The sequence below is a fragment of the Dendrobium catenatum genome, unplaced genomic scaffold (assembly GCF_001605985.2).
Source record: "Dendrobium catenatum unplaced genomic scaffold, ASM160598v2 fragScaff_scaffold_373, whole genome shotgun sequence".
NCBI classification, from domain to species: Eukaryota; Viridiplantae; Streptophyta; class Magnoliopsida; order Asparagales; family Orchidaceae; genus Dendrobium; species Dendrobium catenatum.
The window spans coordinates 129,279-146,119 of record NW_021318835.1 but is presented as its reverse complement, the minus strand read 5'-3'; the positions used below and the strand labels follow the sequence as shown (position 1 = coordinate 146,119).

General features: G+C 34.5%; 1 protein-coding gene and 1 long non-coding RNA gene across 41 annotated transcripts; both read right to left on the bottom strand.

The window, feature by feature from the left end:
* Window positions 1-3,357: 3,357 nt before the first annotated feature.
* LOC110097820 lies at window positions 3,358-12,896 on the bottom strand. 39 transcript variants are annotated; one of them, XM_028693864.1, is made up of 6 exons: window positions 12,717-12,896; window positions 5,377-5,493; window positions 4,985-5,013; window positions 4,296-4,443; window positions 4,108-4,195; window positions 3,358-3,724 (listed from the first exon to the last, which is right to left on the bottom strand). In XM_028693864.1, the coding sequence occupies exons 2-5, from the start codon at window positions 5,445-5,447 to the stop codon at window positions 4,117-4,119; spliced, it is 327 nt and encodes a 108-aa protein (XP_028549697.1). In that variant the 5' UTR covers window positions 5,448-5,493; window positions 12,717-12,896; the 3' UTR covers window positions 3,358-3,724; window positions 4,108-4,116. The 39 variants fall into 39 exon arrangements, 2 of the variants coding, with proteins under 2 accessions (XP_028549697.1, XP_020680055.1); XR_003700359.1 differs by adding an exon at window positions 12,075-12,292 and having other exon boundaries at window positions 4,296-6,258; XR_003700368.1 differs by adding an exon at window positions 9,371-10,711 and having other exon boundaries at window positions 4,296-5,493.
* A 1,643-nt stretch (window positions 12,897-14,539) lies between these two features.
* Window positions 14,540-15,947, bottom strand: LOC110097815. 2 transcript variants are annotated; one of them, XR_002303247.2, is made up of 3 exons: window positions 15,723-15,947; window positions 15,166-15,377; window positions 14,540-15,059 (listed from the first exon to the last, which is right to left on the bottom strand). It is a non-coding gene; the product is annotated as an uncharacterized LOC110097815 (long non-coding RNA). The 2 variants fall into 2 exon arrangements; XR_003700356.1 differs by having other exon boundaries at window positions 14,540-15,377.
* Between the last annotated feature and the right edge of the window lie 894 nt (window positions 15,948-16,841).

Below are 16,841 nucleotides of genomic sequence, written 5' to 3'. Positions count from 1 at the left end.
CCGGATTTACAAAATCCTTCGGTTCAGCGGATTTACCGCATTTTTGGAGGGAGGGAAAAAGAATCCCGACCGAAAAAGCGCGTGAAAGCGGAGAAATTTTGTTACCTTCAGGAACAACGTCGGAGGAGGAAGCGGGGAAGCTTGGACTCTTTCAGAACTCTACTTCACGAGAAGCAGAACATCAATGAATAAATGCAAAAGAGGAAAAGCAAACCCTAGACAAGCAATGTCAACTGACTACGCCGCGCGAACCAGCGAAGCCGAAGCAGGAACTTTACGCGAACGACAGCTAACGAACTGAAGAGCCGGCCCGCAGGATTAGATTTATTCTTAATTTTTAATTAGTCGTTAATTTAATTAGCTTAATTAAGATAATTTAAAATACAAATATTTAATTAGGTGATTAATAGTGTAAATGTTAGATAAATAATTAGTTAGTAATGGAATATTTAATTGATTTATTAGATAATTATAAGTATATTTAGTAAATAAAGTTTTATTAAAATAATTTTAAAAAATAATGAAATAATTAGTAAAAATAGTAATTAATGATTAATTCTTTTAAATTCTAATTAGATCATTATCATTATAATTAGCATTAAAATACTTATTAAAATAATAGCTAAATAAGTTATTTGTAAAATACTTATTAAAATAATACCTTAATTATAGAATTCATATAATTTATTGGTGTTAATTAAAATTAGAATTACTAAATAAATTACATTTGAAAAAGAAATATTATATGAGTTAAACCATCTTAAATCTTGAATAGAATTATCAAAAAGTCTTATAGGATTTGTCCTTTTAACATATTTTTTATCAAAAAGTTTATAGGATTTAACTATCTCAAAATTTAATTAATTCTAATTTAGAGAATTTACAAAATCCTGCTTAAATTACATCCTACGTGCATCCAAGGGCCCATTTCAGAGGTTTCATAGTTCAATTTATACTTTCTTTTGATCATTATCAACCAATTTAACAGCCTGTCTGGATGCAGGATTTGTGCGAAACTTAGAAAAGATTTAAGCTAAATCCTAACAAACGCCAAAAAACTCAAAGTTATAAATCTTCTTTATCATATATTATTTTTTTTTAGAAAGATTTCTTTATGGGAAGATACAAGGGCAACAAATCCATTGTGAGTTTGGTGGTTGTTATGTTGATATTTTAGAGTTGGGGGTGTCAAACATTACCATTATCCTTCATTTTTTTAGTTTGTAGACATCATTAAGATTTGATTAGAAAATTGGGACGAATTCATTATTAAGTATATAAGAAACTATAACACCTATTCTCTTTCTATAAATTTATTGAGAATCGTCGTATCATCATTGCACTTCATCTTGAGATTTTGGTAGTAATCTAATTCTTACTAACATATCTTCATTGAGTTGAAATATTCAATGATTTAACTTTTGATTAAATATATTTGATAAATTCTCAAATGCATTTTATGGTTATTAGAACATATTAAGTTCATTAATTTTAGGCATCATAGTGTTTTATAACATGATATAATCAGGATATTTACTTCATCGTAAGATGTAAATGTTGACCCTGTTTTTACATAGACTTGGGTCAAAGGGCTGACCTGGTCAAATTGACCAAGTCAGGTCCTAAGACCACCTTCTTTGGGTTCCATGAGTCAAACCAAGCCTCTTGAGCTCAGACTCATGCCCTGGGTCAATATGGTTGACCAGTTCAACTTAGGCTGACCCAATTCAACCCATTGAGCCTAAATTCAATTCAAACACTTCTTTGGCTCAAACCCCCATCTTCCTTGACCTAATTGACTAGGTTGACCAAGTCAAACATTGACTTGGTCAAACCAAGCCCTAGTTAGGTCAATTTGATATATTTAAGTCCATTTAAGCCCTTTTAATGCCTTGGAAGGTTTCCTAATCAACCCTAATGCAAACCACAGCTAAGGGGGCTTTGTTTTACTCCAGCTTAACCCTAGATGTGATCCTAGCCGCTTATCATAAGCTTGGGATTATAAATAGGAAGATTTTAGGGCTGCTTTAAGATTTTTTGCTCATAACTTTCTCCCCAAGTGCTCCCAAGCCAAAATATTTAGTTTGACAGCTCTCTACAATTCCTTCCACATCTTCCAAGTCAAATCCACCGGTCAAGGCTCGTCAGAGGCGAGATCTCTGGCCAACTGAGAGCTTGAATTTTGTAAAGCATCTTGCATTCATTCTATTGCATTTCGAGCCACGATTTCTTCTACAGGAGTTTGGACAGTCTACAAATACAACAAGCCCATATACGATCCAAACGTCCATTAACTAAGTTGAAATCCCTAAACCTAGTTCACAACACTTAGATTTAAATAACTTTGCACGTAATGCATTTTAGATCACATTTTTGGTCACCCATTAATACTCTTCATACCTATTATTTGTGTTTAAAATTTCATCAATTCCTATCATATCATTTGCGAGAACGAAATGAAAATCCCTTTGGGGTTTCAATTTCACCCTACTCTTCTAAAGTTTGTTTAGAATAATTTTCTTCCTAAATTAAAAATCAATTTCTTATAATTTTTTTTAAAAATTAATTTAAAAAACAGAAAAAATTATCACTAATAAAGCTTAAATCTCATAATATTCACCTCCTAAAACTCACATGGGGTTCTAGACCATCAATTTCTAAAATTTTTTGACAGTTTATACATAAATCAGAAAAGTATAATTTACATAAAATATTGAATTTTCATTCACAATCTTATTTGGCGGCGAATATACTGTAAAAAGCTTAACTGTAAAAACTATGCTTACATAATTATCATATTTTATTCTAATGTTCCCAAATATTTATGACTATAGAAGAAAAATCTATAATAATAATAATAATAATAATAATAATAATAATAATAATAATAATAATAATAATAATAATAATAATAATAATAATAATAATAATAATAATAATAATAATAATAATAATAATTTAATATTGAAAAAAAATCATATCAAGCACATCAACATAGGCTTCAAATCAATGCGATTTTATTTCCAGATCTTATTGGAGTTTCATAGATTTTCAGATCTGAAACAATAACGCACGGATTAAAAGTAATGGCACAGAAGGTTCCTACATTCATAAAAAGATGAGCTCATCACTCTTCTTCCTGTCCACCTGCTTGATGTTTTGCCTCAATAGGTTCGTTTCACATCTGGCTGCAACGCACGCTCACGGGATCCGAATGGTTCTCCTGTCCGGACTCCACATGTCTATGTTTCTTCATAGGACATTAGTTAAACTCTTAACTCAATAATTTCCATCTTCTCGCTCGGCAAGGTGTCGATAGTTACAAAGTTTAGTCAAATCTTTTCAAGTGATGTTGGATTAGTGTAGTAAACATCCACCTAATCTTCTGTTTTCACTTTTTATTGTAAAGATTACTTGCTAGCAATTATGAACATTTAGAGAAGGACATGCCAGATCATATGTTTCCTTCTTATTCACCACACAGCCAGCTCAAGCTAACTTTCATTATAAAAAATTGCTCTTCATGAAATATTTTCACCTTAGATGAATGCTAAATTGAGAAAAGCAACAATAACAAAAGATCCCTATAAGATATTTGTGGTTGCAGAACGCACCCATGTGTCCTCCCATGTTTCTATTCAGCTGTTCTTTGTGCTCCATAATCGGCACCGTAGGAGGGGAATCATCAATATTTTAACTTCAACGGCATTGAAGGCACCTCGATCTAATTCAAGATCACAAACCATAATTATCAAATGAAAATAAACATTAACAATAAAATAATCACTGTATACTAATTATTTAAAAAATAAGAAAACCTGACAAATTGTTCTAATCCCAATTACTCTCAAGCTATAGCTTTTGAATTTTACACAATAATGGGAAATTCCCAGACTGGGAAGCATGATTTAAATAAAAATAAGTATGTACAGATAGTTATTACTTATTACAATAAGTATGTGTATACCATGAATTTTACTAAATAACATGTTCTTGAATAATGATTGAAAGCATCTGATAGATAATGACCCGAATCACACAACTAATAAGCTAGCTTATGAGTTGAATTACTATATATGAAAGATTTAAATGACAATATTTGGTTACCTGTATTCATTATTTCCCTTCATCTCTTTCCTGCCTAAGTATTGCATGTTGGCCATTAATCCTCTGCCAACCACAGCTCTGGCTGAAACTTCACATTTTATATAAAGCAAATAAAACAAATGTAAAGTTCAATTCCCACACTTGTAAACCGGCATTAGATTAAGATTGACATAAGGAATGTGAGCTACCTTGTGCCAATCAGAACTGACAAACTTTCGGTAGCGCTCCTACAAGTCTGGATGGCAGTAGAGTATTGACAGAGATTTCGAGGGAGGGAGGTCTGGTAATTCCTGCCATTCCGTTCCTTCATAAATAACTTCTTCATCATAGCTAGGACTAGCATAGGCAATTTTAAAGCAAAAAAATGAATAAACACTAGACATAATAATTTATCTAAATTTACAAATCATTTATAAATCAGATAAATATCAATTATGATATAAAAACAAAGTTATTAATCAAGTTGGACATATGGGGTAGGCAATCATAGGGACTACATGGCTTTTATAGCAACTGGTGAATAAAGCACGTTATGTTGAAACCTACATATAGATACAGAAGTCCAATCAATAGCAAGAAGGTGAACCATGCAACATCCACGGCAACCCATACCAATTTATGAAAAAAAATATAAAAAGGTGTAGCAAATCCTAGTAGATGGCAATTATGAGCTTCTTTCACTTTTTCGATCACTTAGAGGCTTTGCTAATAGGATTTAGGCAGGATTATTGCTAAATCCTGCCAAACGTATTTCAAGGACATGTTAAATCAGGAAGAAATAAAACCTTAATTTTCCTCTTTTTGTCGTAAATCCAGACAAATAAGCAAATTTCCAGGATTTGGGCAGAACCAAGCAAAAGGGAAAAAAGATGATTACCTTCATAGCGAGCGAGCTCCCATCTTGACCTTCAATTCAGGAGAAAAAGCAACAGCAGTAACAAAGAAATGGAGATATTAATAATTAGTAATAAAATATTTAAATAACTAATTAGATAATTAATGATATAATTAAATTAAAATTTCATTAAAATAACACAACTAATTAATAGTACAACTAGAAATTAAATAATTAGTTATGAGTCTTTTTAAATTGTATAAATATTGCAACATAACTACAATGACTCTTTTCACATCAAGTTGTTGGAAACCCGTATCTACATTTTAAGATCAAATTCCTCTGTCATTTCATCTTAATAAACACTTTACACAAGAGTTGTCTTAAGCATACCACCAAGGCCCAACATAGATCGAAGAGAAATGTTGCTGTACATATTAGTGCCGATAAAATGAGTATGACGTTCAATTGATGGCTTCTTCATCCACATCATAACAAACTCCATTCACATCTTTTGCGCAACTCAGGTTGTTTCTTCTGGTATGTGATCTCTGAAAGATAAGGAAATTAACAACTTCAGCTGAAACTTTATCAAGTTTCTTCAGTCTCCTCCAGACTCTTCAAATTGGGATCAATTTGAAAAAAGCATAGGGTGGTAAAATATAAAGGCAAAATGGGCTCAGAAATGATTAGGTTGTTGCAATGGCTATCAGGAATGTGGTAAGAGCCGAGGCCAGCCAAATGAAGCGGAGATGCTCTACCCGGTTGCACACTGCTTGTAAGGGGTAAGGGAGAAGCAGAATAGGGATACCAAGAGTGTGCCATCCAAAGGGAGAGCAAAACAGCTTCCAAAATAACATCATTGCCCATATACCAGCAAAGAAGAACAGGGGATACAATCATTTCCAAAAACAACATCACGCTTTTATCCCACTATGTGAGGTCAACTACATGAATCTTTTTTTCTCCATTTTGTCATATTAAGATTCAAATTCTCATTTAAATATAATAAAAAAATGTCATTTCTAATATTTTTTAACCAAAATTTTTTAAGCATACCTCTACCTTTCTTAATATAAGTCAAATCTAATACATCTACTCTCCTAACCGGGCCATCGGAAGGCCACCATTTTATTTGACAAAACCATCTAAAGCGACTCTCTCTACTCTTATCTATCAATGAAGCTACTCCAACCTTTTCACGTATATGCTTGTTTCACGTTGTCTCTAAGAGTTAAACCACTCATCCGCCTGAGCATCCTCATCTCTGGCAAACTTAAACTTAATTTTATACTTCTCTTTTAATGGTCAACATTCTGCATAATAAAAATAAAAGATCCAATGAAACCACAGTAACAAACATAACCATCAAAATTAGAAGTATAAATTTGGAGCATTGCCACCACTATAAAAAAATTTGGAGTAATATAATCAACAAGTTGGGGATTGTTGGGCTAAGTAGACAAATATTTCCAAAAAGAGAAAAAATATTAAAACCTTTATCCAATGCTTTTCATCTTAAGCTAGAATTTAGAAATCCATACATTTGCCAATGGAACTTAATTTGTGAAGAATATCTAGGTTCTATGTATTAGCAAATGTATGGCCTTTGAGTTGTAAAAAGGCATCCTCCTCCAAGCCCTCTAATCTCAACATTTCATCCTTTTCAATCACCTTTGCAGTCAACATTGCAACTGAGCCAATCAAAGGCATAACCAAAATAATTCACTCATTTGCTTTTATTTTGCTTCTCCTCCTCCCAAATGTCATCCAGGACAAGTAAGAACTTCATGTACATAACCTTAGATTTAAGATTTCCTTGAAGTGCATCAAATGACTCCAAATCAGGAGAAGCTACGTTAGGATTTTTTTGGGGAAATATGGAGCATTGCCCACGCATTAAATGGAGAAAAAAAAAGAAATACAACTTATAACAAAAAAAAAGCATATAAAAAGAGAAAAGAAGAAAGCCCAAAAGGTAATACAAAACAAACTCAAACTCAAATTGCCAAACAAAAAAAGGCAAAGATGAGAAGAGAACCCAAAAACATCAGGATTTATCGAAGCAGCAGCACGAGATAGAGCCAGCAAAAGATCCCAGGTTGCCAAAAGGCCAGCCGAAAGGATAATCGATGGCACGAGGACCTCCATGGGAGCAGCTGAGCGGAGGACCACTGAGAGAAGCCATCTAGAAAAACAGAACAGTGGTGGCCATTAGGCCTTCCAAACAGTAAGATGGCAAGGGAAGGGCCACCTTCATCATAGTCCGGACACCCAAAAACTTCAGAAAAATCCAGAAAATCCACCTTGAATCTGATCAAAAGCTAAGTCCGCAGGCGGCACAGAATAATTTCTCCCAAATCAGGCCTCTTTATTTAAAGAGATTCCAACATACCCACAATGACTCTTTTCACATCAAAGTTAGAAACAGAAACCCACATTTAAAGATCAAATTTGTTTGTCATCACATCTTGCCAAGACCCAACCTAGGTAGAAGAGAATTGTTGCTGTACAAAGTACTGCCATTAATAGATCCAAGAGAAATGTTGGAAATAAAATATCAAAGCAGACAGATGTAGCGGTCGCAGATGCCATGAGCAATCTGCCAAGAGGCGAGGCCAGCTGAAGGAAGTGGTCGATTGCACACTGATGGTAAGGACTGCGCCAAAAAGGGGCACAAAGGGCTGTTTGGTAGCAGGATTTAACTTTGTCCAATCAGTAGGCGTCTAGGGTTTGCCTTTCATCTTCTCTTTTCATTGTCCCTGTTCGGGTTCGTTACTTAGCAGGTGTAGAGATTGCACGAGTCGCTTCTTCAGCTCCTTCGTGGTTGTTCGACTTCGCTCCTTCGGATCTTAAGTTAAGATATTTTGATCAAAAGCAACAACGGGAGCTCACTGGCTGTGAAGGTAACTTTCTAACTTTCGCACGCTTCTTCCGCCAAATACCATAAATCAGCCGAAACGAGGGATTTAGCAAATCCGGCATTTAAGCCGTAAATCCTTAATTCCGGGATTTACCCATCGCCGGGATTTAACGAGCGCACAAAAACCGTTTGGCTGGATTTAGTGTAAATCCGACTTAAATCCCAGACCATAAACGTTGGTATCCTTAGAAAGGAGAGAGCAGATGAAGACAAAACCTAATGGGAAGTAAAGCTTAAACTCTACTTCACGCAAATAAAAAAAAAACACCTAAATCCATAGAGCGACAGCTTCCAAAAAAAAAAAAAAACCCAAAAACCAAGAGAGGGAAAGTGCAAAAAAAAAAAAAAAAAATCATTGAACAGACGTTGCAGCAAAGAAGAACATGCAAAGAAATTAAAAAAAAAAAAAACCAACAACATGCAGCAGGTCCAACACCCAAAAAACCTCCATCATGACGAAGCAGCTTGAAGATCGTTCTCAGAACCAAACAAAAAAAAAAACACCTAAATTAGACCATCACCTCCATCGAAATCAGAAGCAATATATTCAACAAACTGACGGAAAGTTGTGCGCAGCACAAAAATATTACGAAAAGGCTGATTAGAGAAGCTACAAAAAAAGACTTGATCTTTCAGATACTGAAAGCCAATCTTGATGAGCTTCTCCATGGTTGATTCGACCAACAAACCATTCGGCTTCCACGGCACCAAGAGACCGCAGAACTAGACAGAGAGGAAGAAAGACGATGTTTTGTATGCATCTACCAAGTTATGCACGATGAAGTAATATGTATGAGTTTAACTTAATTAGCCTATTTACTATTTTATTTTTCCGATAACTTTTTTAATTATTTTATTATTATATTCTTAATATTTTAAAAAAATTATTATAAAAAAAACACATTTACAAAGATCAAGAAAATGAAAGGTTACACAAAAAAAAAGAAAAACGGAGCTCAAAGCAAATAGAAAGAGACCAATAATCTGCCACCAGAGGAAGTCAGTTAGACCCATAATGCAGGATTTTGAGGCTGTTTGGTAGCAGGATTTTGAGCTAAATGCCACTAAACGCAAAAAAATGAACATCTTAAAGCAAATTAAATCCCCCATTTCTTTTGCAATAAATTCTTGATTAACTAAATCCTATAGTTTGGCAAACTTGCAGGACTATACAGATTTACAGGACATGGTAGAAGAAACCGTTATTACTTCCATTCAACAAGATGCTTGTCCTCGTACTGTTTTTTTTTTTTTACATTTAGACTAATTAAGACAAATTGCACACATACATTTACATGAGTTTCAAACATAAACTCTTAATTCAGAAATTTTTGTATTCAAAAGTTTAAAAAGACGTTCCAATTGAAGCCCTAGTTAAATCCTGCTTGTCGCCAAACAGCCTTCAGGACGAAATTCTGTATGTAAAAAGCAAACAAACAAAAACAAATTTCTCAATGAGGCAGCCACCGATTTAAAAAAGAGAACATTTCCGATGAACATCGTACCGATTAGGAGGATAAGAGAACCATGCTCTGGACGAAGTAGAAACTGCAATTCCGTTCATGCCAAAAAATAATATAAAAATAAATTTTCCTTTAGTTCTTTCCCAAAGTCAACTTATTTGAATCCAACATTTGAGTTGATATTATCATCGAAAAATTATCTAGACCAGGGCACAAATCTCGAGGTAAAATCAAGCCGGAAACTTCAAAAATTAAATCTGGGATCACTAAACTACGATTTCAGTGAACTTACAATCAAACTGAGCGTCTCAGAATACGAATCAACGACACCAAATTCGATTCAATCCGAGCCCAAATGAGTCCAAATCAAGCACCCGAAACACTATTGAAAAGTTCAGACCATAATTTGAGTTACCAAACGGTTTCTAAATATGACGCGGTCACGCGCTTATTTGGCAAGCACAAGCTCAAGCCTTCACCGTAACATCAAGCAAGTAAATAAAAATAATAATAATAATAATAATAATAATAATAATAATAATAAAGTTTTATTGAATATTTTTTTCTGCTTTTGCTGGCAAGATTTCCTATCTTCTAATGAATTGCTAACATCAAAGTCCAAAGGACGTCAAATGCAGAAATACGTAGTTATCTGCCACTTAATATTGTTGCTTTTTCACAAAACTCCAAAAGCACGTAAAAATTTGCAGTTCACAAGCATCATTAATTGACATTAACCACAATTAAGTGGAGTGTTTGCTACTTGAAAACCAAGAAGCTGAGAAGGGTGCGTTCCATCATGAAATCCATGAAGAAAAGACTGTCAAAATTGGCAAACGTGCTCTCAAAATTGATCCCAACTTGAAGAGACTGGAGGAGGCTGTGCAGAAATTTTAGAGAGTTTCAACTAATGTTGCTTCTTTTCTTTATCTTGTTATAATAATAATAACAATATCATTGCTCATTGCTCAGAGAGCATCATATGAAAAAAAAAAAAAAAAAAGCAGCTCACCTCCATCTTCCATCTTTAATTCGCCTAACTGTCCAAAAAAAAAAAAAAACACCAACAGCCATAACCCCAAAATTAGAACCATACACTTCAAGCATCGCGTCCACCGAAATTAGAGGATATATATTCAACAAGTTGGGAAGCGAGGGTTAGGACGTAGAGCTACGTCCGGACCCCGCACCGAATAATTTCTCTACGCTGAGAGGACAAGAAAAAAAATCACTTTTGAGTTTTGACTAGCTCACAAAAGAATCTGCAGCACAAGACTTGATCTTTCAGATACTCAAAGCCAGTGTTGAGATTAGCACAACAGACCATTTTGAACAATATCTGACTGTATGGCTGGCGTTCGGTGGGAATATCGAGCTCGATATCTGTGTTTGGCAGATGGGTGTTGCCCTTGTGTTATTATTGTTAGAAAGAAAATCACACAACAAAATAAACAAGAAAGGAAATATCATGTTTCAATTAATTTGTAGAGTACAAACTCCATTTAATCGTGGTTAATGTCCATTGATGATGCTTGCAGACCGCAAATTTTGACGTGCTTTTGGAGCTTTGTGAAAAAACAAGAATACTAAGTGGCAGACAGCTAAGGCTTTATGCATGTGACGACCTTTAAACTTTAATGTCATCCATTCATTAGAAGACAGAGAAGCTATCCAGCAAAAGCGGAAAAATATTCAATAAAGCTTCAGTTAACCGTATGAATCAACGACAAGGAGTATTTGAGAAGATAGACCATCCTTCTAAGCAGAGACAATGAAAGCATAGCAGCAGAAAGGCCATCCTGATTCACTGTCTCTGCTTATGGTTGTTTCATCGTCTCTGGCATATTTAGAAAAGCATAGCAGAAGAAAGGCAGTCCTGGAGAACCCCTAGGAATATATGACTCATCATAGCCCTCTCAAAAAATCAATCCATGAATAAAGAAGCAGCCATCGAATTGAAAAAGAAGCATGAATCAACCACATGGAGGATGAACCAAACCCAACCACCAGAGATAAACATAACGGAAAAACTCACAAACACAAAAGAAGCCATCAACATTTATCAGAAACCACCATTTGAAACTAATAGCCAATATAAGTTGTGTTGCCAGAATTGTACATAAGAGGATAAGAAACACACAACCTCCCAGATCTTGCAGCCATATGACAACACATCATGCTTAAAATAGAAGAAGTAAAAGGGATGAGATGGCCATATTTCCTGTCATTCAGTTCCCTTCATATATAATATACAAAAAAGCATATAGGGAAGAGAAAAAATATCCTTCGATTATTTTCAACTAAGCTAGACTTCCAAGGTTTGAGTAAAACTGGTTCTCATAATAGGAAAAAACTATTAGCCTGAGTCCTACATTCGAGTAATAGTGAGCATTAAAAAATAATTCCAGGCCCAACATTTGAGTAATAGTGGGTCTCATAAAGTAATTTGTGGATGTCAGGAACCATAAAAATGTTACGCAAGTGGAGAGAAGAAAGGATAGAAAGGTAAGAAGGCAATCCAGGCTCTCAAAAAGTGCTAGTCACAGTCCAAACGAAGAGGGACGGTGTTCTGGCAGTTTTTGGAGCAGAATACTTATTAAGACACTTCTTCAAGTTCTAATTGTTCCAAAGAGTCCAGTAGATGTTTAACACCAGAAGCTGTAGCTGAGGAAATTTTTCCACACGAAGATTTCTAAGGAAAGAGAGGCTTGGGAAGGAAGAAGTGAGAGACTACTTGGATTTGTACCTTAACAAATTCAGCTCACAAAGGGATAAACTAACTTGCAGAAGCCACCACCCTCAATTGGAAATAAAACCAGCGCATCATTCTCCCTGATTTCAAGCATTTGGATTTAGAATTGCATATCCTGACTTAGAGCAAGCCGTCACAGTGGTAAGCCGAAGCGCTCTCTGCCTGGTTACACACTGAAATATGCCATCCAGAGGGAGAACGACAAGCTTCCACTAAAAAAAAAAAGAACATTGCTCAGACAGCAGTAAAGAAGAACAAGGGAGAAGGTCCAATCGCGCATGACAAGGAGATTGAAGCTCGTTCCCAGAGAAAAAATATAATCTCCGAAGACCACAGAGGACTCAAAGGTGAATACATGTTTGCCAATTAGCCACGGACGAGGACTTAGGGGCTGTTTGGATTCAGGATTTAGGCTAGATTTGGGGCAGTTTTGGGCTAAGTCCAGCCAAACGGCCAAAAATGCAAAACTAGATCTCACGGTAAATCTAAGCCGCTGACGGAAAATTCCCTCTTTTCGTGGAAAATCCCGGACTTAACGAAATCCTTCCTTCTGTTCGGCGGATTTAACGCATTTTTGGCGCGAGGGAAAAAGAGTCCCGACCAAAGAAGCGCGTGAAAGGGGAGAAATTTCGTTACCTTCAGGAACAACGTCGGAGGAGTAAGCGGAGAAGCTTGGAATCTTTCAGAACTCTACTTCACGAGAAGCAGAACAGCAATGAATAAATGCAGAAAAGGAAAAGCAAACCCTAGACAAGCAATGGCAACTGACTCGCTCGAAGCCGAAGCGGGAACTTTACGCGAACGACAGCGAACGAACGGAAGAGCCGGCTTGCAGGATTTGATTTATTCTTATTTTTTAATTAGATATTAATTTAAAATATAAATATTTAATTAGGTGATTAATAGTGTAAATGTTAGATAAATAATTAGTTAGTAATGGAATATTTAATTGATTTATTAGATAATTATAAGTATATTTAGTAATTAAAGTTTAATTAAAACAATTTATAAAAATTTAATGAAATAATTAGTAAAAATAGAAACTAAATGATTAATTATTTTAAATTCTAATTAGATTATTATCATTAAAATACTTATTAAAATAAAAAAATAAATAAGCTCTTTGTAAAATACTTACTAAAATAACACTTTAATTATAGTATTTATATAAGTTATTGGTGTTAACAGTGGCAGAGCCAGAAATTTTATTAAGGGGGGCCTAAATTAAACACTATAGAAAAATTATTTATTACCAACACAATTTTCCGGCAGTCAATTTTCCGGCGGTTTTCCGATTGTCAAATTTTCGGTGGTTTATCATCTCATTTTGAATGTTATAATACATTAAAATAGTTTCGGTCGAAAGCGAAAGGGAAACCGAAAGCCATGCTTGAGGTCGCGAGTTATGAGAGAGGAGCAAATGAGAAAACGAAGAAAGCCGTTTGGGTCTAGGGAAAGCAAGCCATTTGGGAGTGGACTCCATTTGATATGATATTGTAGTTAGAGTAAAATTATTTATAAGAAAGTTATAGTGAAAATTAGTAAGAAAATTATTCTGAACAAAGCCTAAAGCATATGCTTGCATTTTAAATCATAGAATTATTAATTTAAAAGTAAATTTAATCATCCTAATTGACTTAGCAATAGAAGAAAAGTAATTCATAAATAAATATCATAACATAAACAACTTGATTTCATTCGGACACGGCTTTTTTACTGGTTGTTAAAATAAATTTTTAGTATAAAAATTCAAATGAAACCTTAATCTTGAAACAATAAATTAGATACCATCACTTTTAAAGATAATTATAGCATAATTTTATGATAATCTATAATTGACAAATGCAAATTTATTTAAAATAAATTAAAATTAGATACCATACCGCCACTTTTACATATTAAAAATAGATTGTCCACTTTGAATTGCAAAGAGTGGCATATCTTTTATTATCATTATTATTATTTTAATGCATTAATTTATTAGCAACCTAAAGAAATATATTCACATAGGGTAGATTTGAGACGGCTTTCTTTCTGCTTCTTAAAACAATTTTTAGTACAAAATTTTTTAATTTTTTACTAGAAAGCTACTTTACGAAGCATGAAGAAAGTCGTCCCAAACGAAGCCTTAGAGTACCATCAATCCGCCTTTTTGTCCGTTTAATGATAATGTCTATATTTTGCAGGAAATCAGGAGACCATGCTTCTTTTTGAAATTGATCATGCATCAGAACCTATGATAATACATTTATTCTACAGTTATCTACTTCTCTTGTGATGTTAACTCCATTGATTGTCAAATCTTGTTTTTTGAGTATGACATATTTATAAATGATAGGGAAAGAACTGGAATCTGAATTGAAAATTTCGAAATGTAATAGATATTACTAGTAATTAGATTAGAGAGAAGAGATGAAATACTATGATAGGAAGGAGAATTTACTGTTATAGTACTGTAGTTAAATAGAAAATATTCTATTTTTACTAATGTGGATCTCCATACATTGTTAGGTAATTTCATCCTCAACCTGAACCAGAGGGGCTTTTCTTCAGTATCTATTGGTAATCTGGCAGACCCTTATGAATTAAATAAATTACATAATTGCTTGGCTGCTCAGCTCTGAAGTTGCCATTTCCCACGTTCATGCAAAAGACAAGCTCATTACTCTTTTTCCTGTCTGATGTTTTCGTCTATTTCATTTCACCTGCTTGATGTTTTGCCTCTGAAGGATTGCTTCACATTTTGTTGTTGTTGTTGTTGTATGCCAGTGATTCAATTATTTCTTCATGTTTATTAAAACAGCTTTCTTAATTTTTATACAACTAAACCGCTTTAAAAAACACTAAAAAAATCATACCAAATGAAGCCTAAGTTTACAAATAAATACATCGCCCAAAGGCATTCAGAGCGTGACGCATTCTCATTCGTCTACGGACAATCCAGTGTCCGCACATAATAATAATGTCCTTGTAATGAAGCTGTAATAACAACACCCTCTTTAAAATGAAAATTTTGAGTTAACTGAAAATGCAGGTGAACTCTCCAAAATATCTCTAAGGAAACAAAAAAATGAATATTATATACCTTCCATGAGTTTCAACCCCCAGAATGTCCACTCACTGTTTTTATATAAGACCTTTCTTCATAGGACATTAATTAAATTCTGTAACTCCATAATTTCCATCTTCTTGTTTCCTCCATGTTTCTGTTCAGTTGTTCTTTGTGCTCCATAATCGACTTCGTAGGAGGGGAATCATCAATATTTTAACTTTTAACGGCATTGAAGGCACCTCGATCTAATTCAAGATCACAAACCATAATTATCAAATGAAAATAAACATTAACAAAAAAATAATCACTGTATAATAATTATTTAAACAAATAAGAAAACCTGACAAATTGCTCTAATCCCACTTACTCAAATGACTGGGAAGTATGATTTAAATGAAAACAAGTAGGTACAAGTAGTTATTACTTATTACAATAAGTATGTATATATAACATGAATTTCACTAAATAACAAGTTCTTGTATAATGATTGAAAGCAATTGATAGATAATGACTCGAATCGCACAACTAATAAGCTAGCTTATGAGTTGAAGTACTATATATGAAAGATTTAAATGATAATTTGTGGTTACCTGGCTGTATCCATTATTTCCCTTCATCTCTTTCCTGCCTAAGTATTGCATGTTGGTCATTAATCCTTTGCCAACCACAGCTCTGGCTGAAACTTCACATTTTATATCAAACAAATAAAACAAAGTTATGAGCTAACTTGGAGAAACCACTGCTGTGTCTCAACTTGAAATGAAACCAACTCATCATTACCCTTAATTATTAGCTTTTGAATGGAGGTGACTGATGGATCCTGAATAATGAGTTCGTAGAGTATAAGCTGGGAATTCTCTGTAGTCCCCAAATCTTTCAGTCCTTCGAGATAGATGAGATCACCACTATTTCGAATTGTCAAGTTTCTTATTGCTGCAAGGCTTGAAATGATGTAACACTTGCTAGTGCCTTGTAGCAAGTTGAAAGTTTTCCACCCAGTGTTATCCATCTCTAATTTCCTGAGCTTAGGAGGCAAAGAGGGCAACTCTTGAAATTTGGGCAGTCCTTCAGGTACAGTTCAATTAAGCAAGGAAACAGACGATCATCTGTTGTAGCTAATGTTGAGTCAAACCAATCCTCCAATGCTTCTAATCTCTCAATGTGTAAAACCTCTAGTGAATCAAAAACTCAATCCAATTCATCCCTCTGAAATTTATTATAAAGCCGTTTAACTTTTGCATGTTTTCAAGGTACAAAGACTTAAGGAAGGGAAGCCACCAAAAGGGTGGAAGAGTTGCGACTCTAAGCAGCAATCCAATTGTATGCGCTCTAGATTGGAGATAAGATGGTCCTCGTTCATCCAAATTGCAGACCTGGCACCCATGTATGCGTTTATCCTTAATTACCTTAGTTTGTTGTGCGGTCGAAGGTTGTCAAGTACCATCTCATCTAAAGTCAGCATTTGATAAGATAGTTTGATATGCCTCTCAACTTATTGATAAGCCGGCTCACCTATTGGTATTGGCTGCTCCACTCTTGTGTACGGTTGTCTCCTAACCGTGAGATCTCTGCCATTTAATCACTACCGTTGGCTTGTAACCAACTCTCTGATATACACTGTAGCACGGCAACTTAAGAAATGCAAGAATGAATTAATACAGCAAATACTCTGCTTCCTTCTTCTTCTTCTCCGATTTGTTTTTCTACTG

Bases quoted from the DNA above. Each gene is read 5' to 3' on its own strand.
- LOC110097820 (XM_020824396.2), bottom strand. From the start codon at position 7,093: ATGGAGGTCCTCGTGCCATCGATTATCCTTTCGGCTGGCCTTTTGGCA. The intron at 5,014-6,983 runs GTTCTCTTCTCA...CCTGAATTGAAG, and splicing joins ATAAATCCTGATGTTTTTGG to GTCAAGATGGGAGCTCGCTC. The intron at 4,444-4,984 runs GTAATCATCTTT...TGCCTATGCTAG, and splicing joins GGAGCTCGCTCGCTATGAAG to TCCTAGCTATGATGAAGAAG.